Source organism: Rhinichthys klamathensis, unplaced genomic scaffold, assembly GCF_029890125.1.
Source record: "Rhinichthys klamathensis goyatoka isolate OS25496 unplaced genomic scaffold, OSU_Roscu_1.1 h1tg000727l_1, whole genome shotgun sequence".
NCBI classification, from domain to species: Eukaryota; Metazoa; Chordata; class Actinopteri; order Cypriniformes; family Leuciscidae; genus Rhinichthys; species Rhinichthys klamathensis.
Window position 1 is genome coordinate 414642 of NW_026607141.1, and position 21324 is coordinate 435965.

The following is a 21324-nucleotide window of genomic DNA, read 5'->3' on the forward strand; positions in this document are numbered from 1 at the left end:
TATTAATAGGTAAAGCTACAGTAATGTCTTCCTCTAATCAGCTTGAGATCCTTTCCATCACGCAGAGCCAAAGCACAACCAAAACAATGTTCTTCCACAAAATGCAGGTTTTTTTTTTTTAAACACTAGAGGGCTAAAAGTTACATAGTGTACCTTTAAATACAAAAGAGGCTAGTCCCTATCCATAATCTCTTCTACCCTGTTCCAGGTATGTGTTCGCCAGGAATATGTGACGTGAACGCTAAATGTTCATTCAGCGGTGGGAAGTTTCAATGCGAGTGTGAAGAGGGATTCAAGGGAGACGGCAATCACTGCGTTCCCATCAACCCCTGCGACACTAATAACGGAGGCTGTCCTGTGGAGTCCACCCTCTGTGAATTTACAGGCCCAGGGAAGGTGAGCAATGCATTGTGGGATGGAATTTGAATCTGAAGCTAATGTAGGATTCAATGTTGTTTGTTATATGAGATGTGTGTGTGTTTCCTCTCCAGTCGAAGTGTGTGTGTTCGCCCGGATCAGAGTCACCTGACCCGTCCAAGGGTTGCAAGCCAAAGCCTGTCTGTACGCCGGGTTCATGCCACAGCAGCGCTCGCTGCGAGGTGAACTCCAACGGCTTGCCCAGGTCTGTCCTGGTGCTTCCCTCACAATAATAATACGACAGTGCCACACTATTCACTATTCACTATTCAGAGAATCTCACGAAACCTTTCCAAAACATGTTCAGATCACACTTCACCCATAATCAGAAGAAAAAACATATTAAATTATATTTTGTTAAATGAAAATGAAGCAAGTTTTTTAGTTCATTGCAATATTTTTCACATATTTCAAGACATTTTACATCACATTTCTCATTGCCGTGATGCATCTGGATGATTTAGTTAAAAGTAGTGTAATATTGTTAAATTATTTTATGCATTGTGATTGCACTTCCCTCCTGAATTCTCAGAAATGAAATTATCATTACAAAATATATTATATTTCTGATTTGTCTCCATCTGTCAAAGGATATTTAAAATGTTTTTATATATTTTCGTATTAACACATCATGATAGTATTTGTTGTGCTGCTATTGATTAATGCTGATTTTAATAACAAAGTATTTGTATTACAGTCATTTTTACTGTATTGCAGTAATGATATTCTAAAGATACTTATAGATATTTAAACATCTGGATGCATAATAGTAATATTAAAGAAAAAAAATCAGAAGAAAACTTTGTTTAATTAAAATTTGTTTAATTAATTAAAACAAGAAATTTTGTTTAATTAAAGTAAAGCGTATTTTTGGACCATTGCAATCTATTACATTTTGAAAATTGTCATTGCTGTGATGCATCTGCATGTTTTACTTAAAAAGGCTGTAATGAAATCATTTTACATTTAAATCAATACATTACAAAGATTAACATTAATTCATTTTGTATGCATTGTGAATTTTTTTTATCAGAATTAAGCACTGCAATGCAAAGTAATCAAATTTTCAATTGTTAAATTCCAGTTTAAATAATGTCTAAATAGTTCTTAAATATGCTTATTTTTCTTAACAAAAATATATTATATATTTTAATATACATAAATTGTGTTTTAATGCATTTAAAAGTGCTATTTATTAAAATGTATATCTTTTCATTAAGCCTGAAAATCTGAACGACTCTTCCCTGAATGTTTTGAAAATATTATATAGACATTGCATTAACTGCTCAACGGCCCCCCCCTTTGGTTGAATCAATTATGCATGGCAACTTTAACACAGATCTGTGCAGTAATGTAGTGATTTGTTTTCATTGAGCTTTTCTGATATTATTGGGGACAATTGGCGACAACATTTGTATGCCATATTATTTCCAGTGTAAAGAGATCCGTGGTAATGAGTGATTCTGTCGCGTCATGAATAGCTGAGATGTTTGGCTCAGATGCTCGCTGAAGGCTGGGCTATAAACCGAGACGTTTCTTTCAGATGCCGCTGCACCGCTCAGCAGATTGGCGATGGCAGACGTTGCTATGGTAACCTCATGGAAAGAGTTCTGGAGCTGGACAGAGAGGGCAGTCAGGCAGGAAACCTCACTGGAAGCATTCGCCTCTTTGGTGGGTCCTTTGAGATCACCAAACCCACTTTTTTGGGGTTTTACATGCAACTTTGAGTGAACACTTCAGCCTGTTTCATCAGTGTGTTCTGGCTTTCAGAGCAAGCGTGCGAGTTTACTCTGAGCCAACACGGCCCGTTCACTGCGTTCATTCCTGTGGGGCAGAATCCATTCCAAGTGGGTTGAAGCACACTGAAAAACACACAATCAAACAGTTTGTGTTTCGTGTCCTCATTATGTTTCCTGTTTTTTGTGACAACTTCCTGCTTGTCTCAAGCAGACACTTGTAGGAAAATCCTCCAGCTACATCCTGAATGCAGTGTGTAAAAATCACCTCATCCTTGGACAGAAACTTTACAGTGATCTGGAGGGGAAAGATATGTGGATGTACGGAGGAGAAAAGATCAGATTTAAAACAAAAAAGGTATCATCTATCTATCATTCATATGTCATTCTATCTATCAGCCATTCATCCACGACCATTACCACCCCCAGCATGATAATGCACCGGACATGTCACCCATGGATCGGTGTATACGACAGCGTGTTCCAGGTCCTGCCAATATCCAGGTTCCCCCCTGACCCCCCAATACAGTAAAACTGCACATTTTAGAGTGGCCTTTTATTGTGGCCAGCCTAAGGCACACCTGTGCAATAGGAGCTGTTTACACCTGGCCACTTCATGCGTTTTCTGCGATCGGATAGCTATCCGATCATGAAAAGACCAGGTGTAAATGCCTTCCGAAACGCATTCGAGACTGATTTGAATCCGATCGCTCAAACCACTTCAGGAGGAGGTCTGGGCCGCATTCCAGACGAAACTGGACAAGTGTAAATGCATCTGGTTGTTGAAACCACATATGTAAATTTTACTCCTCCCAAAAATGCTAAAAAATAAACGTGTGAGAGCGTGTTATATAGGCTATATGTTATAGTCAGATATGATGACGCTACTGCAACACGCATCACCTCAGATGAGCACCTGAGCGTCTATTCATCAAGCCAACGTGCAAACTTTCGCAAATCAAAGTGAAAGTAAGTCGCAGAGCTTAACACGCAATCATCTTCATTAAAAGTAAAGAAACGAAATGATCTTACCAGGGATGTTGCCGCTCTCTCTTATTGCTGTCTTTGATTTTGTATTTAGCTGATGATCAATAAAATGCAGCTCATATCTGTTGCTTTCGGTGACGTGCACTTCATTAAAACTGCATATAAGGCGGGAATTGTAGATCGGATTTATATCCGTTTTGCAAAAACACATTTATGTGACCAGGTGTAAATGGAATCGTTTTGATAAATCAGATAGCTATCCGATCTGAGAAAACGCATGAAGTGGCCAGGTGTAAACAGCCCCATGATCATACTGTCTAATCAGTATCTTGATATGCCACACCTGTGAAGAGGATGGATTATCTCGGCAAAGGAGAAGTGCTCACTAACACAGATTTAGACAGATTTGTGAACACTATTTGAGAGAAATAGGCCTTTTGTGTACATAGAAAAAGTCTTAGAACTGTGAGTTCAGCTCATGAAAAATGGGGGCGAAAACAAAACTGTTGCGTTTATAATCTGTCTGTCTGTCTAGTCTAGTCTGTTCGTTGATTTTTGCATCTATCTATCTATCTATCTATCTATCTATCTATCTATCTATCTATCTATCTATCTATCTATCTATCTATCTGTCTGTCTGTCTGTCTGTCTGTCTGTCTGTCTGTCTGTCTGTCTGTCTGTCTGTCTGTCTGTCTGTCTATCTATCTATCTATCTATCTATCTATCTGTCTGTCTGTCTGTCTGTCTGTCTGTCTGTCTGTCCTATCTATCTATCTATCTATCTATCTATCTATCTATCTATCTATCTATCTATCTATCTATCTATCTATCTATCTATCTATCTATCTATCTATCAGTCTATCAGTCTGTCTGTCTCTTTCTATCTATCTATCTATCTATCTATCTATCTATCTATCTATCTATCTATCTATCTATCTATCTATCTATCTATCTGTCTGTCTGTCTGTCTGTCTGTCTGTCTGTCTGTATGTCTGTCTGTCTGTCTGTCTGTCTGTCTGTCTGTCTGTCTGTCTGTCTGTCTGTCTGTCTGTCTGTCTGTCTGTCTGTCTAGTCTAGTCTGTTTGTTGATTTTTGCATGTGTCTGCAGCGCTTCATCCTGATGAGAGATCCAGACGTATTGTTTACTGTACTAGAGAGCGACATCCCAGCTTCCAACGGAATAATTCATATTATTGACAAGCCCTTTACTCTTACTCATATTGAATCCTCAAACAGCAACATGGAGGTAAAGTCATTGTTACTATTTCACAACCATCTGATTTAGTAATATCTGATGAATGATACACGACACCAACAGCAACACCCACTAATGTAGATGTTCTTTTCTGCAACCTCAAGTTCTCCTCCAAGACCATCGGGGAGATTTTCAGAGAGGATGAAAGGTTCAATCGATTCCTGTCTCTGGTTGATGTGAGTGATCTCCTATCGGGTTTGCTTTCTGCATTTCTCCACTGAACCCAAGCATTCAAAATATTTTGTCTCTTTCTGCTGCAGAATTGTGGAGCCCTGTTACCCATTAGAGGTTCAGGTCCTCTTACAGTGCTTGTTCCAACCAACAAAGCCATAGACAAATTCAGAGACGGAAGTCTTATGTACATGCTGAACGATGTAAGCTGCCAATATGTGTTTTCTGCCTCTAATGAAGCTGGATATGTATAATCAAGTTATTTGGATCCCAGTTTTACTCATTGTTTTAATCAAATCCATAGGATATTCATATATTTGTTCATAACACTGATTTTTCATCTCTTTGTTATAAAGGCCAAACCAAAGCTTCAGACGCTTCTGAAACACCATATGTTCTCCCTGGCCGCTGTAAGTCTCTCTTTGACCTCTGGAATGTAATAAATGGTTTCCCACAGTTATTTTGACGTAAAAATGGGGCATTTACTGTATGTACATCACTTTGGAGAAACTCTGAAATGGTTTGATGAATGCAGTTTTCTTGAAATGTCACAGCCTGCAAAACCATGATTTGCTTAATGCTAATGCTAGTCATTTGCAAGGTATTCATCCTATTTTAAACAGCATTTAATTGGACAAAAATGTGTAAGCCCCTGAGCAGTAGATGATTTCGGTGTATTTTTGGGTGAAATCTAGGTCTCTGAAGCTCTTGCGAGATTAGAATTTGCTGCCTCCAAGGTTAAGAGTAGGGTTGCTTCGAGACTCAAAATAAACGCTATGTACAAATGTGTCAGATCTTTGGCAGAACAGGGGTTACCATTTAGACAGCCGCACTTTTGGACCATTTTCCAACTGCTGAAAGGTTACTGTCAATTTCAGTACACTATTTGTCAATGTCAGTACGCTAGAATGTATATAGCCTTATAGCTAACGAACATAAACTAAAATCTCCAAATTTGATTTTATTAGTCTTTTAATTAGTCTTTAAACTAGTCAGTAAGTGCAGTATTTAGCTGACTATTTGGGTCAGTGACTAATATAATACTAAATGTATGTTTGTAGTTGTTAAACAGTTTGGCCAGTTCCATAGTTATGCAATGGATAACATATATCATATCATATATCTTTTACTTAGATCACTGTGGACCAGCTCGCCAGCATGTCTGAGATTACGACCATGGCCAATGAGATCTTAAGGATCAATGCCTCTGAGGATGTAAGTGACTGTCCTTCATTGATTGCATTGGCTGTAACTCCTGATGGCAATGAGACATTTTTATAAGATTTGGGGCAAATGTGTTGGGCCTCATTCTGTGTACAATACAAACATTTGGTGACTTAGTGGCAGTATAATAAGAACAAATCGAAAATAATGGGACTGTTGTTTTTACATTCTCTCAATTAATCCACAGGGAAGAGTCTTTTTGGGTGATAAAGGAATACTTCTCGAAACGAAAGACATTGTTGCGGCCAATGGAATCATTCACCTGATCGATGGAGTTCTTGTACCTTCCTCCATAGTTCCCATAATGCCCCATCGTTGTGACATTAATGGGAGCAGGATCACATTTGTAGGTGCCTTTATTGGGATCTTTTTGTTAATATGTGATGACATAATTCTTGTATGTGTGGCCAGTAAAACAAATTATCAACACCAGAATCTTCTCTAGGACAAAGCACTAAATATTAAGCAAATTTATGTGAAGTAAATAAAATCATAGGTTATTATAGTCATTATAAAACTGGTCACAATATTTAATCTTCGACTTTAATAGGCAAACATAACTTTATTTAATTTTAATAATAATACTTTGAAATGTTTTTCACAGTGTACTTGCATGGCCAAGTTTCCAAATGGAATTGCAAAAACACTGAAATTGATTAATTAAATATGTAAGGGATAATCCACGGCTAGCCATGCATTAAAGGATTTTAATGCACGACGTAGAGGCGAAGAACCACCCGACGCTTCGCTTCGAAATTAATCCGCTACTATAAACATTGGTAACCATAGTAACAGCTACACTTGCAAACAGAGTGAGAGAGAGACACATATGAAAATGTTTAGGTAGGCTCAGAGACATAGAGAGAAAGAGTTGCGACACCCTCTGATGTCGCCGCGACGGCTGTCACGTGGTTCATGTAAGCCCCAATAGTTCCAAAACATACGCTGGCTGTCATGTTCTTCTATGGGACAGACAGCAGCGATTGCATTATTGAACGGTAAATATAAAATAAAACACACACCCAAGTACTTTTTCAGCTGTTACTGCATTATTGTATACACGTCTGTTAAAAAATTACACTGTAAACATCAGTTACAGCTTTAACTTATTTTTAACTTGGCAAATAACCGAGGTATAAGCGGGTGGTTCTTCGCCTCTACGTCGTGCATTAAAATCCTTTAATGCATGGCTAGCCGTGGATTATCCCTTACTTAATTAATTATAATATAAATAATTGTATTTATTTATTGTTTGTTTGTCAAATACAATTTATTTATTTATTATGGTAAATAAAGATTTTCTATGAATTCTATTTTTTTTTTTCTTCTCTCCATAGGGTTCCTGCGTCCGATGTAGCCATCTCTATGAGACACAATGTCCACCTGGAAGTGTTGAGCTGGTAATACTAATTTCAGTTATTTATTAACTAAAGACATCTTTAATCAATACGCAATTGTTAAAAGACATTTGAAATGAATGGGTTTTCAACATTACAATTACAAATGAAGAGAATCAGAACATGAGCACCACTGACAAGAGTGTTGACCATCATTTATTCAAACAAAAGCTGCGTTTTTTCCCCACTTGATAGACAGGTCATCTTAAAGGCTGTGAGCCACTTCCTGATCGCCGATGGTCGTTCTCAGTCTTCGAGGAAGGCTGTGCTAAATACTGCAACATTACTCAGATGGTATGAAAACAAGGTCTCAGTTTCTTCAAATACATTAATCAATAAATATTCTGAATTATTTATAATGAATACTCTGTGAGATGTTTTGCCATCTTGTTTGCAGACGCCGCAGTGTTGCAGTGGTTTCTATGGGCCGGACTGTAAGCCGTGCATTGGAGGTTTCCAGCACCCATGTTATGATAAAGGGACTGTAAGTATATCAGTATGAACACACTATGAACGTGACTTCATGGGAAGAAATGGTTGCTGTTTATTTGTCATGTCTCCATCCGTAGTGTTTTGACGGCATCTATGGAAACGGCTCCTGTAAGTGTGAACCAGCGTTTAAGGGCGTAGGGTGTCACCTCTGCTCAGACCCCAACAAACATGGAGATAACTGTGATGAAGGTGAAGTTATACCGTATATGTTTTTTTTTTATGTTCAAAGTACCTCCTTCTGTCTCTTTGTCCAAACCGTGACCCGCCGCTGATGAAGTAGCAGCGGTTGTGACCTTCTCCTCTCCTTGCGCTCTGTTCGGTCCTGTAGATTGCAGCTGTGTCCATGGCGTCTGTGATAGCAGGCCTGGCAGTATGGGGCTGTGTAGGAAAGGATCCTGTCTGGAGGGGTTTTCAGGGGACCTTTGTGACCAGACCGCCACCCCTTGCAATTCAGACGGCGTCCTTGAGCACTGCCACCTTCACGCCAAATGTGTCTACAACAATGGGCAAACCATGTCAGTGTCACTTGAGCATGATATCTAGATCGTTATAAACTGCCCGGATGTTTATTTTATGTTATTTTATTTTATTTTATTTTTTAAATAGTCTGGGTTGTTTTATTTCATTTAATTTAATTTTAGGCCATTTTTTTTAATGTTTAATTGTTTTACAATCAAATACTTTTACCGTGCAATGCCCATCATTTTATTTATTTATTTATTTATTTATTTTTTACAGTAAGGGTTGTTTTATTTTATTTTATTTTATTTTATTTTATTTTATTTTATTTTATTTTAAACACATTTTTTGATGTTTGATTGTTTTACAATCAAATACTTTTACCCTGCAATGCCCATCATTTTATTTTATTTTATTTTATTTTTTATTTTATTTTTACAGTCAGGGTTGTTTTATTTTATTTTATTTTATTTTTTAAATAGTCGGGGTTGTTTTATTTAATTTAAATTTAATTTTAGGCAATTTTTTTATGTTTAATTGTTTTACAATCATATACTTTTACCATGCAATGCCCATCATTTTATTTTATTTTATTATTATTCTTTATCTTTTTACAGTCAGGGTTGTTTTATTTAATTTAATTTAATTTAATTTTAGACCATTTTTTTACCCCGCAATTGCCATAATTTATTTGATTTGATTTTACAGTCAGATTTTCATTTTTATTTTAGACAACAATTTTGGCCAATATTTTGGCGAACGTTTTACAACCCCATACTTTTACTCTGCACTGCCCATTGAAGCAATCATCTTGTGTTTAACGTTTGTAATGTGCCGGCTTGTTAATCGGCATCTGTCTTTGGCGTGTTATTGATCTATTGCACATTGTGCTGTAGGTGTGTTTGTCTGCCTGGATACGAAGGAGACGGTTACACCTGCACTGAAACCAATCTCTGCCTCCAGCCTGAGAGAGGAGGCTGCGACGTCAATGTGAGACTCACGTATTTCCCTTTTCCAGCAGTTTGCCTCTAGCCCTCAGATGTAGAACAAATCTAAAGTGATGTCTGCCCTGTTCTTAGAACATCAGAATTCAGATTCACAGTTGCCCTTTGATTCAAACTGACACATTAAATTGATTTCCAGCATTGGCCAGGGTTGAATTTTTGCACCTCTGTTGTAAGAGTAAAACAAAAAGTAGATAACTACAATGAAGTTACTTAAGGATGCAATGTGTAAAAAAAAAAAAAAAAAAAAACTGATAATCAGACTTGATCAGATTACATAATTTATAATATAATCAGAGCTGTATTTTGCTGGCACAAAAACAGAAGGAACCGAATGTTCATGTCAATAGAATGAATCAGACTGTGCATTATAGCATTAACGTATTCGCTAGGACGTATTAGTAATTTCATTAGAAATATATTATATTTTAGTAGAATAGTCTTTGGGCAATATGAGCAAAGCTAAGAAACTTCTGGCCTTTTGTGAAAATTGTTTAGCTATAAAAGTGAAGATAATATTTAAATAATAATAATAATAAACTAATTGGCTGTGTGCCACCATTAAAAAAAAGCCAAGAAGGTTAATAAATAATTTTAGAAAGAGAAAAAATGTTTCCTAATTTCGACTTTTTATGTCATAATCATATTTTATCAAAGAATGTTTTTTTTTCTTATGTGGCATAAATGGGCTTTCATAGCAACTCTTACAGTGTGAAATGTGTCGCTACTTAGAAAGTAGTGTGTAAATGTAATTTCTCCCACCAGCCTTAGTTGCATCAGCAGAAGGTTAGGAAATGCTATGAAAACCAGCAGAAATAATATGAAAGCCAACTTTCGTTTTCGTTATTATACTACACCCTGCTGAATCATGCGCAATATGACAATGTTCAGGTCTTTAAGTCGGTTTAACTCTTTTTTGTGTGTGTGTGTGTGTGTGTGTGTGTTTAATAGGCCATGTGTACGTACGATGCTGGAAAGGTGAACTGTGTTTGTATGGAAGGATGGACCGGTGATGGGAGTTTGTGTGTGGAGATCAATAACTGCCTGCTGGAGAGCCGTGGTGGATGTCATGAAAGTGCAGACTGCTCCCCGACTGCGCCAGGACAGGTAATGATCCTGATACCATAACCTGGATTAGTAAATAACCTGTGAGGATACAGTTAACCTGTAGGACAGCGAACAACGATCGTACCCAGAAATTTAACGTAATGCAAGGACTAGACATCTCAACAATGTTTCAAATAACAAAGTCTGCAATCAAGTCAGAGATCTCAATATGAACTCATCAAATTCTTTGAATTTCAAATGCTCTGAGCTACTATCCACAATTATTTTATAGCTCTGTACTCCTTATTGTCTGACAACTATTGTCTGACTTATGCAAGTTTGCAATTTTCCAAAGGAACTTTAAGAAAGAGACTGAATTAATACAAGAAAAATTACCATTGCACACCCAGACCTGAGTTTTGCTCAACTTATTTTTCTGTTCAGAATGAATGTAGCTGCAAGAAAGGCTACATGGGAGATGGCATCGTCTGTAAAATCGTCAACCCCTGTTTGTCAGATAACGGAGGCTGCCATTCTCTGGTGTGTATTTCATCCTTACAGAGTTATGTACAACATAATAACCTTTCAAAAGGAGGCTAAATTTAAGGCTAAAACTCCTTTATGCTAGTATGTAATGTTGTGTAACTGCCCGATAATGTTTCCAGGCCACATGTAAATTGAAGAGTCCTGGAACGCGTGAATGCACATGCCCAAGCGAATACGAAGGTGACGGACTCACGTGTTATGGAAACATACTTATGGTAAGATGACGCATTCATTTAATCACAAGGTTTTAAATCGGCTGTCAACACCATGGACACACACAAATACATATACACAATGGACATATTCACAATAGATATGTTCCTAAAAACTGATTTGGATCAAATTGTCTTAAGTTATTCATTTTTTGGTAACACTTTATTATTTTACAGTGTCCTTGTTACATATGTTACATGTACTTACCATAGTAATAACAGTAAATGATCCATAATTACATGTAACTAAACCTCAACCAAACCCTAATCCTACCCTAACCCTATAGTATACATGTTGTTTAGTAATATTACTCAGTACTTAGATATGTAATTACACTGCAACAAAGACACCTTAAAATAAAGTGTAACCCATTTTTTTATTTTCAGGAGCTAGATGGAAATTCTGTGTTCTATAATTTCAATCGCTTCCTTCAAGTAAGTACATCTTTACCCGAGTAAATTGTCAATGAGTCTTTTTACAAAAAATGATAATGACTTGATTGAAAGAGAAAAAGGATTATTTATTACACAAATAATATTCTACAACATTTTTGTGTTTATCTGCAGAGGCACAAAGTGATTGAGAGTGACAGCAGAGTCACGGCTTTGGTTCCATCTAAAGTTGCTTTCAAGAACCTCAGCAATTCAGACGAGACTTTTTGGTTTGATTATTACAGGCTGCCTCACCTTCTACAGTATGTGTTTGGATTGACATCGAGAACTGATTTATGAGGTTTGCAGACGAGAATAAATACCATGAGATAATTTTCTGTGTGCGATTTCTGTCTAGAGTTCATTTTTTAGAGGGGATCTACACCACTGAAGACTTACTGCAGCAAGTTGGTAAAACAGTCCAGACTATAGGAAAGACTAAATGGGTGGTGCAAAGCAACGGCAGGGTAACTGTCACACAAACCCAACCCCTCGGATTAATTTCAGCCTTAAATTGGTCATCTTTCACTGACCTGTTCACCCTTGTGTCCCTAGGAGCTCATGATCGGCAATGCTACCATTATTGTCCCAGACCTCAAGGCAATAAATGGGTGCATTCACATTATTGACACGGTAATTAAACTTTGCAAAGATGGTGTCTGGTTTTTAAAATACCAAACCAAAAGTATTAAACTTAAGTGCATTCCACACTTTTTGTGCAACGAATTTACAATAAACAAGAAAATGTGATGTCCCATCGACCTACATGAAAGGAGGGAACCAAGACATATCTAGAGACCAGAAAAACTGCATAGCAACACCCTAGCAATGGCCTAAAAACATGTAGAACACATTAGTTACTGCATAGCAATGCCCTAGCAACTACCTAAAACACCCTAGCAACAACATAGCAATCCCTTAAACACACTCAAAACACAGCAACTGCATAGAATTGCCCTGAAAACATTTAGAACACCTTATCAATTGCATAGCAACAACAGAGCAACACCCTAAAAACATTTAGAACACCTTAACAACACCTTGGCAAACTAGCTCTGTGGTGCCAATTTTTTCCCCGGCCATATTATTCACCTCATTTTTATACATAACAAATCTGTTTTTCTCACAGGTTCTTCGACCCGCTCTATCTGATTTACCTCCACTACCTCCCACTTTGATGAAGATCCTAAACAACACACCTGAATTCAGCCTTTTCAGGCAGGCGGCACTGGTGAGTTTCTGCCATTTACCCAGAGCTATATCTTACTCAATCTTTTCAAAAAGAGTAACATAATAACTGAATACAGATTTTGTTACATAAGCATAGTTGTTTCTACTTTTTTAGCTTTACGACTTGGAAAAAAGTATCCCAACCAGAGATTACACCATTTTTGTCCCGTATGACAGTGCCATACAAGAGTACCTGAATAAAACAAACTCTACACAACTGGTGAGTGAAACTTTTTGAAACAATGTTTGATCATATCAGTCATAAAGTTGACGAAACGGTCTCTTTTCAACAGAGCAAAGACATTGTAAAATATCATGTAATTATAAGCGAGCAACTCTTTCCTGAACACTTGGGCGATGGACTCTTCAAAAACACGTTTTTGGGAAATGGCACTCAGATCATGTTTTATGTGGACACTGATAATCAGGTATTGCACAACTGGCAACAACTCATGTTCTATACAGTGCTTAGAGGAAAAAAGTTGTGATTAACTATTCCTAAACTCCAGACAATGGCCAATGACGTTCCCATAAACGGAAGCTTCATTGAGACGAGGCATGGCACAGTGTTCGGGATCCCACGTGTCTTAGACCTTCACAAGAACCACTGCAGTAATGACGTGATTTTAAAAACTTCTGTAAGTTTCTGTTGGTACTTATGAGGTGACTTTCTCGAAGTGGCGTAACGAACAAAGTTAAGGAACGTTTGCTTTCTTTGCAGGGCCGCTGTGGAGATTGTACTGCTGCACCAAAATGCCTCTATAATGCCAAACCTGTGAGATGGGTTCATTGTTGTTTTAGTTTGTTCTTAACTTTCATGTTATTCATAATGGTAAAAGTAAGAAGAAAGAAGTTTATGATTCGTTCTTCTCATCATTTCTTCAGATACAGCCAAAGTACCCTCAAAATATGAAGTCAAACTGTAAATACAGGACAAGAGTTGGAAAAAAGAGAACAATGGTGCCGGGCTGTCACATTGAATGTTTGAGAACAACAAAGGTACTTTATTTTCTAAGGTCAGAAGCTTACTGAACAAGTATGCAAACTCAGACGTCACTGATTGTGGTGCACAGTCCTGTTGTATACTTAAGGGGACTTACTTGAGTAGGGCTGGGTATTGACACAAATTTCACAATTTGATTCGATTTCGATTCACAAGCTTGCAATTCGATTCGATTCCGATTCGATTCAATATTGATTATTTTGGATATCAGGTACAATACATGGCAAATTTTCTCAAGGAAAACAAATCTCTTAACTAATGCTGTAAACTATGGGAGTCAGTTGTAGCCTACTAGGCTTCATTAGCCTACTATAATATTGAAGGTAAAAATTAACTGATTTGTAGCTATAACACTTAAATTACACTTTTATTTATTTTTATAACAATAAAGTTATATGAAATATAAACATTTAAATGGTGGCTGTCATAAAAACTTGCCAGATTTATTCAAACATGCATTAAATATCGAAGAATATTAAAAATTATAATGTAATATGGTGCATATATTTAGCAAAATGCTCCTCTTTGGAGTTAATTTTTCTAGCTGACTAACGAGTTTATGGTCAGATAAGGTTTTTCTGAGGTAAATGTGACGTTACATGACATTGTTTACAAATTGTTTTACTGACGTCTTTCCACGGTTGAAACACTGATTGAGCGATTCCATGTGACATGATACGGATTTCGATAAGTTGTACTCTATCTTTTAACACACTTTCAGACGTTCATTCATGTTTATTTGGCGCTGTATCTGGTATTATTAAGGCGGAAGAGGAGATCATGTGCGCTCCGCGCTGCTGCTTCTCTTGAGCTGAGCTGAGCCAGAGCGATCTCACGCCACAGCGCCAAAACGGTATGTTTTTGAATTTCGTAAGAAAATGGACGTAATTTGAAATTTGAAACTTTATTTAGTATCAATAGTAACAAAGCACGAAGATTATTGCGATTTATTGGATGGGATGCGCGCTAACAGGATGACTAATCGATTCTTGAGATTTAAGAATGGATATCGTTCGTAAAAATGAGAATCGATTAATATCGAGAAAACGATATTTTTTACCCAGCCCTATACTTGAGTTTACGCTACAGATCCATTGATTTCAATGAGGACGGTGCAAAGGTTAGTTCACCCAAAAATAATAATTCTGACATCATTTACCCCCCAAACCCGACTTTGGTTCATCTTCGAAACACAAATTAAAATATTTTTAATGAAATCTGAAAGTTTTCTGTAAATAAAAGTCTAAATTTAATCTGTTCATCATATAAAGCAATTGTATCTCCTCATAAGACTTGAATGAAAGTGCTCGATTCATATGGATTTGTTTTACGATTACTTTATGACATTTTTAGATCTTCTAAGTTTTGGTTACCTGGACTTTCAATTGAGGGACAGAAACATTGTGGATTTCATTAAAAATGTTATCATTTGTGTTTCGAAGTTGAAGTTTGAAATGACGTCAGGGCGAATGATGACAATATTATTTTTTTCAGTGAACTATCCCTTTAGGATGTCGAGGAAGGATTCCTACTTTATTTCAAACTGAACTATAAACATGTTGACAGTTTAACAAACTTTAATTGACTTCAAACTGTTGCTTCGTCTTGATATTCATTGACTTGAAAGAAAAAACTAACCATAGAAGAAGAGTTTATAATAGTCTCTTCTATAGCCCCCACTTGTGGCAACACTGAATATGTAAGCTATACTTCTATTTGGACACATTTCGGAACAATACAATGTGTTAAATCAAGATCACGGAGCTAGAAATGCTTTTTGGACTGGAGTATTGTGTGCTGGACTGGTTGGGTTTACACCTTTAAATTCAGATTTGAAGATGATTCAGATTCAGACCTCATAATAACTTTCCTTCCAGGACCACTCCTGCTGTCCAGGATATTTCGGGCATGATTGCTCCAAATGTCCTGGGACTGTGGATAACTGGTGCTCCAACAACGGTCAATGCCAGGACGGGCTGTTCGGCAGCGGGGAGTGTCTCTGTAAAGAGGGCTTTCATGGAACGACCTGTGAGATGTGTGAACCTGGGAGATATGGAAAAGACTGCAAGTCAGGTAACATCTCTGAGCAATGTTCTATTCTACGATCTTGGCATTCTGTTAGTGTTGTTCAAACATATTTTTTTTTTTTTCTCAGAATGTCACTGTGACCATGGCAAATGTTTGGACGGTATGGAGGGAAATGGGCAATGCATTTGTTTCAAAGGTTGGAAGGGAGTGAATTGCTCTGTTGGTCAGTATTAAGGTTAAATGGCAACAGTTTGTGTCAGATCGCATGTTTCTTACCTTAATGCACTTTACGTCATCATTTTTTTTATTTTGCAGCGGTAGTTGATGATGCCTGTGGTGGAGTTTGTGATGTCAATGCTAAGTAAGTATGTAAAACGAGTGGCAATATAAGGCACTTTATATTTTTAACACATTCATCAGTGTTTATAGTAAAATATTGTTCTGCCAGCTGTATCTCAGGAGGTTCAGGGACTCGTCCAACTTGTTACTGCAGCGCTGGTTATAAGGGTAATGGGACTTTTTGCAAAGGTTTGTCTGTTTCATTGCTAAGCTTGTCATTGAAGTTTTTTTTCTCAGTGACAGTGAAATCAATATTCACCCTGTTTACTTTCTTAATACACATTCCTGGTCTTATTGTAAATGCTTTGCATACGCCTTCCACAGAACTTGACCCATGTGCCACAGAAAATGGAGGGTGTTCCACAAATGCAAACTGCACAAAAACATCGCCCGGTGAAAGGAGCTGTGCATGTAATGCTGGCTTCGTTGGTGATGGGGTTGTGTGTCTCGGTAAAAGAGTGATTCACTTCCTGTAATTTCCAAATGGGTAGAATGAATACAATGAAATTATTTTTTTAGATTTGACGTGTCCATCAATGCATCTGTGCAACATTTTTATTTTTGTTTGGCATTTAAAACTTTTCTGATTCCTATAGTGTGTGTTGTTGTGTAGAGGGTCTTGGTCTGCTGCCTATGGTTTCTTTGATGTTAATTTAGTATTATAATTAGCATTATTATGTTTTATTTACCAGTTCATGTGCATGTGATATGTGCTTAGGGTGTGCCTCAGGGCTCTGTATTGGGCTCAATTATCAGTTTTGCATTGTCTGCGAGCATTTATTTTTTTAAACTTGTGTAATTGTGTTTTCACTACAGAAATGGACGCCTGCTTAGTGGACAATGGAGGATGTGACAAAAATGCTTTATGCATGAAAGTTGGACCAAACAGGGTTTGTGTCACCAATTTTAGTTAATGCCTAACAACAAGTGTTGACGTTAAGAAGTGAACAATAAAATGTTGTGCATTACATTTGTTACAGGTTGCATGTGCATGCAAGCCTGGTTTTACTTCCTATCGTCATATGTGTTTGGCAGTTAATCCTTGTCGGAAGGTAACAGATTTCAAAGACAGTATTATGGCAAATTATTTTAAATCTATAAGGTATTTTTGTATGCAATCATTTTTATTTTGTTATATTACAGAATAATGGCGACTGCAGTATTAATGCTGTTTGTAGATACCTCGGTGATGGGGAACGTAATTGCACATGCTATATTGGCTACAAAGGAGATGGTTTTAAGTGTGCAGGGACTGTCAGTAGAGTTAGTATCATTTAAGATGAATTTTAGGTTAAATATAATGATTTACCAAACATGATAAACAACAACTTCTGCTTTTAAAATGAATCTCTGAATTTATTGCAGGAGCTTCTTCGTATTCCCGAGGCATCATGGTTGCGAATACGTTTTGGTGTAAGTGCATGTTTAAACTAGCTAATTTCTTTATATATTTGAAATATATTTACAATAATAATGTGAAATATGTGTATGTTATAGGTAATGAGAGTCCGAGATTTGTACAGCCAAGGACCTTTCACTGTGTTTGCTCCTCATGCAGATTATGTCGCTAATTTTTCGGTATGTTGCGCTCCCACAAACTGCATCACACAAAAGTATTATAACATTATAAGTCAGTTCATCTCCTGTGCTAAGAATTTTTCTTTCCTAATCTGATGTCACCTGATATTCAAGAAGTTAAGAAGAGACTTTTTAATATATCGGTATTGATTAGATAGTAAATAAGTAGGCGTTACATAATAAATGTTGTTTTTCGAAGTTGTGTTAAAAGTTAAATGCATGCGAGATTGCGAAGGCACTTTTTTTCCTTTTGAAATAGTGTACACCATTGTACATTTGCACAAATCAAAAAGGATTAACCTCTTTTCTATTGTTATTTCATAATTTCTTGTCATGACAGACTCCACAGGTTGAAGCATTGATGAATTCAAGTCACATGTCAGACCTGCTGCGTTACCACATTGTCAGTTGTGAAGAATTGCGTGAATCAGACCTCAAATCTGTTAAAGAAGTTGTCACCAGTAGTGGATATAAATTACGCTTCAGCGTTAGAGATGTGAGTACTTGAAGTTTCAAACACATTTTATATTTTCAATATTGAATTTTTCCTCTGATTTAAGGTCGGAAATTAACAGTGGCTTGGGGAAAAAATGCCACCAAAATGAACAAAAATACCTTCCAAAATAATTAAGCATCATTAAGAAAACGGTAAATGCCATGTTTGTAGTGTAAAGATGACTTTTGTGGAGGTTGATAACATTTTATTGGCAACAGCCTATAGTATTCTGATTGATTCATTGAATTGAATACATCTAATAATTTTACATATAAAAGACAACACAGATTAATTTAATTAGGTGATTATAACAATGTCCTCTACAAAGGTGAAAAAAATTCTCTGCAAATGATTTCCCCTTATTGGAAAAGTTGATCTGAACCATATTCCTTTGTCTCTCAGGGTGTTGTGTACATCAATGACAATACAAAGATCATCACCAGTGACGTTGAGTGCTCCAACGGAGTCATACATTTTATAGACAAGGTCCTCTTTCCGGATGAACTAACGGGCAAGGCAGATATCAACACTACTGTATGTAATGGCTACCATTTTTTTTAAGTGTAAAATATTTAATAAAAATATCATTCCACAAAGTGAAACTCAATTTATGTTGCAGTTGAACATTACAGCAGCTGCTGAACAATATGGCTTCAAAATCTTCAGCAAGCTCCTGCAGGTCATATTTTTGCTGTAGATTCAGATCTTTTGGTTATCCATCCAGATGCATTATTCTTACAAACATCTTCCAAAAACATCATGTCTTCATCTATACAGGATGCGGAACTGATGCATGTGGTGCAACATCAACCCTTTTACCCATTCACCATGTTCTGGCCAACGGATGACGTTTTTAACAGACTCCCTGAGGATAGAAAGAAATGGCTGTACAGTGAAGACCATCGTGATAAACTACAAGCCTACCTCAAAGCTCACATAGTCCGCGACCAGAGTGTAAGTGAGACTCAAACCTAAATGAATTCTGTGAAATGATTTAAAACATTTAATGAAATCAAGTTATATATCAAAGTACCATGGTGTTACCATTTGATAGCGTCACTGTACCATGGTACTGCCATAGTACTTTCTTTTAAGGGTCACAAAACTGTTTTGGTTGTATGTTTCCAGGTAGTCGCTGTTGCTCTTCCTGCTGAGAAAAGCATGGAAACATTGATTGGTACTGAGCTCACCTTCAGATGCAACAAAGATTTAACGGTAAGTATTTGGAGGAGGAATAATGAGCAAATAATTCCTTATATCCTTCTTGTTTGTAAAAATGTTAATGATTTATTTATTATTTTTATGTTTTGATTTTTATTGATCTTTATTTACAAACCTTTTTTTTAACATTTAGTCTTTAGAATGAATATTATTTAGTATTATAAATATTTAAATATTTCTAAATATTGTTTTTGTCTCTGTTTTTTTATAGTGATTTATTTTATTTAAAAATAAATATTTTTTTCAACATTTATTCTCTGAGTGATTGTGGAACAAAATATTAGAAAATTTATAAATATTAATAAATATTTGTCTTTTTATAGTAATTTATCTTTTAATTAGAAATCAAATCTAGTTTCTGGAATGAACATTTGTGGAACAAAATATTTATTTTTAGAAATATTAATACATATTTGTTTTTAATTTCTCTTTGTCGAACATTTAAAACTTGACATAAGCCAATTTAGCTAACTCATCCTGATAAAATATGAGATTGGGAACTACATCCTGCACCATTGTGAATTAATTTGAAGTGTTATTGTTAGACATTTGAATGTAAATTTGCTCACGTCTCATTGACTGATTTTCAGGGCGACATCTTAATCAATGGAAACAATGCCAGAATCGTAGCGCGAAACATGCGGTTCGTTTCAGGAATCGCTCATGGGATTGACCAGCTTCTGGAGCCGCCGAGTATTGGCGCTCGCTGCGATGACTTCGCAAGCATAGAGATAAAGGTACGAAACTTGTTGTTGATTTGAGACTAAGATAATGTTCATGCTCTTAGATATTTAAGTGAGATTATTTATGTCACCAAAAATGGGACAAAATAAAAAGTAAAGCACAATTGGAAAAAAGCACGTGTCCAGAAAAAAATCGAGTTATTTTTTTGTTCAATTTAGTTCCACTACTGGTACAACAAGCTTGCTTCAAAGTGATTTGAACATTAAAACACATGGGCCATCCTAACGTTGTTATAACATTGTTTGTTTTCAGGGACTTTGCGGTTCTTGCGGTGTGCAACACCGTTGTCCCATCGGATCAGAGGACACAGTGAGTGTATCTCATCATCTTGTTGATTTGTGGTTCTGCTGCGTTAACATAACTTCAGCAGTCAGCACTTTATTGACTTACGTTTTGTTATTTTTTGGTTTTGTTGCATTTACAAAAAATTTACAGTCAACCCTTTATTGACTCAATATTTGTTATTTTTTGGTTCTGTTGCTTTAGGAAAACTTAAACAGTCGGGACTTTATTGACTTACTTTTTGTTATTTTTTGGTTTAATGATGTTTTATTGACTTTTTTTATATTTTTTGGTTCTGTTGCATTAACAAAACTTTAGCAGTCAGCACTATATTGACTTATGCTTACACAAACGTAGCATGCATTGATCCAGACTGATCTCTTCTTACAGAACAGAACTAGCATTTGTAGACGACCCTATTCACCTTACATGCACAGACGGCCCAGTTATTATGGTTTGTACTCGTATGGTTACGGATACAACTCCTACAGAGATTGGCTTGGCTGTAATCGGATATGTACGAAAATGACGTGGGATGCAAAGTGCTGTAAAAACCACTTCGGAAGAGACTGTCAAGGTGAGAATTGAACAAATGTTGCATGAAATGATGCAGCCAATTGGTGTAAAACTGTGTTGGTTTGTGGTTTAGTGTGTCCTGGTGGACTCGAGGCGCCGTGTGGAGAGCATGGAGACTGCGATGACGGGCGCACCGGCACAGGAATGTGTAAATGTCACACAGGTTTTGTTGGCACAGGCTGTGAGCTGTGTGAAAAGAATCACTTTGGGCCGAACTGCACAGGTAACCCATTCAGTCAGCCCTGTTTTGAAACCGTGAACTATTCCTAAACAGTCCAATTCCTTATGCAATATGCACAAGCATTGGAGAAGACTAAGTGAACAGGCAAATCAGAACAACCGAACTATAAGAATAATTATGCAGAGTACTACATAATATGCAGGAACCGGGTCCAAAATGAACAGAACTGTAGGTAGAAATTAAAAGATAAAATAGAGCTACTGACAA

At 36.7% G+C, this 21324-nt stretch overlaps 1 protein-coding gene across 1 annotated transcript in view; it reads left to right on the forward strand.

Annotated features, from left to right (window-relative positions):
* The window catches only part of stab1 (stabilin 1), a 45918-nt gene that overhangs the window by 12540 nt on the left and 12054 nt on the right, over nt 1-21324 (forward strand). Inside the window, exons 8-56 of the mRNA XM_056242527.1 lie at nt 209-396; nt 492-622; nt 1961-2088; nt 2188-2264; nt 2368-2511; nt 4249-4386; nt 4500-4571; nt 4656-4769; nt 4923-4976; nt 5701-5781; nt 5978-6136; nt 7128-7190; nt 7383-7481; nt 7585-7671; nt 7757-7868; nt 8008-8194; nt 9035-9128; nt 10094-10249; nt 10634-10729; nt 10855-10950; nt 11335-11382; nt 11515-11642; nt 11738-11846; nt 11935-12012; nt 12509-12610; nt 12725-12829; nt 12903-13037; nt 13119-13247; nt 13331-13384; nt 13495-13608; nt 15490-15685; nt 15768-15863; nt 15956-16001; nt 16089-16168; nt 16304-16429; nt 16796-16869; nt 16960-17031; nt 17123-17242; nt 17345-17392; nt 17477-17557; nt 17898-18053; nt 18456-18587; nt 18673-18732; nt 18831-19007; nt 19182-19268; nt 19865-20011; nt 20271-20327; nt 20691-20877; nt 20950-21099. Coding sequence (XP_056098502.1) covers nt 209-396; nt 492-622; nt 1961-2088; nt 2188-2264; nt 2368-2511; nt 4249-4386; nt 4500-4571; nt 4656-4769; nt 4923-4976; nt 5701-5781; nt 5978-6136; nt 7128-7190; nt 7383-7481; nt 7585-7671; nt 7757-7868; nt 8008-8194; nt 9035-9128; nt 10094-10249; nt 10634-10729; nt 10855-10950; nt 11335-11382; nt 11515-11642; nt 11738-11846; nt 11935-12012; nt 12509-12610; nt 12725-12829; nt 12903-13037; nt 13119-13247; nt 13331-13384; nt 13495-13608; nt 15490-15685; nt 15768-15863; nt 15956-16001; nt 16089-16168; nt 16304-16429; nt 16796-16869; nt 16960-17031; nt 17123-17242; nt 17345-17392; nt 17477-17557; nt 17898-18053; nt 18456-18587; nt 18673-18732; nt 18831-19007; nt 19182-19268; nt 19865-20011; nt 20271-20327; nt 20691-20877; nt 20950-21099 — 5370 coding nt within the window. The remainder of the gene's footprint in view (nt 1-208; nt 397-491; nt 623-1960; nt 2089-2187; nt 2265-2367; nt 2512-4248; nt 4387-4499; nt 4572-4655; nt 4770-4922; nt 4977-5700; nt 5782-5977; nt 6137-7127; nt 7191-7382; nt 7482-7584; nt 7672-7756; nt 7869-8007; nt 8195-9034; nt 9129-10093; nt 10250-10633; nt 10730-10854; nt 10951-11334; nt 11383-11514; nt 11643-11737; nt 11847-11934; nt 12013-12508; nt 12611-12724; nt 12830-12902; nt 13038-13118; nt 13248-13330; nt 13385-13494; nt 13609-15489; nt 15686-15767; nt 15864-15955; nt 16002-16088; nt 16169-16303; nt 16430-16795; nt 16870-16959; nt 17032-17122; nt 17243-17344; nt 17393-17476; nt 17558-17897; nt 18054-18455; nt 18588-18672; nt 18733-18830; nt 19008-19181; nt 19269-19864; nt 20012-20270; nt 20328-20690; nt 20878-20949; nt 21100-21324) is intronic.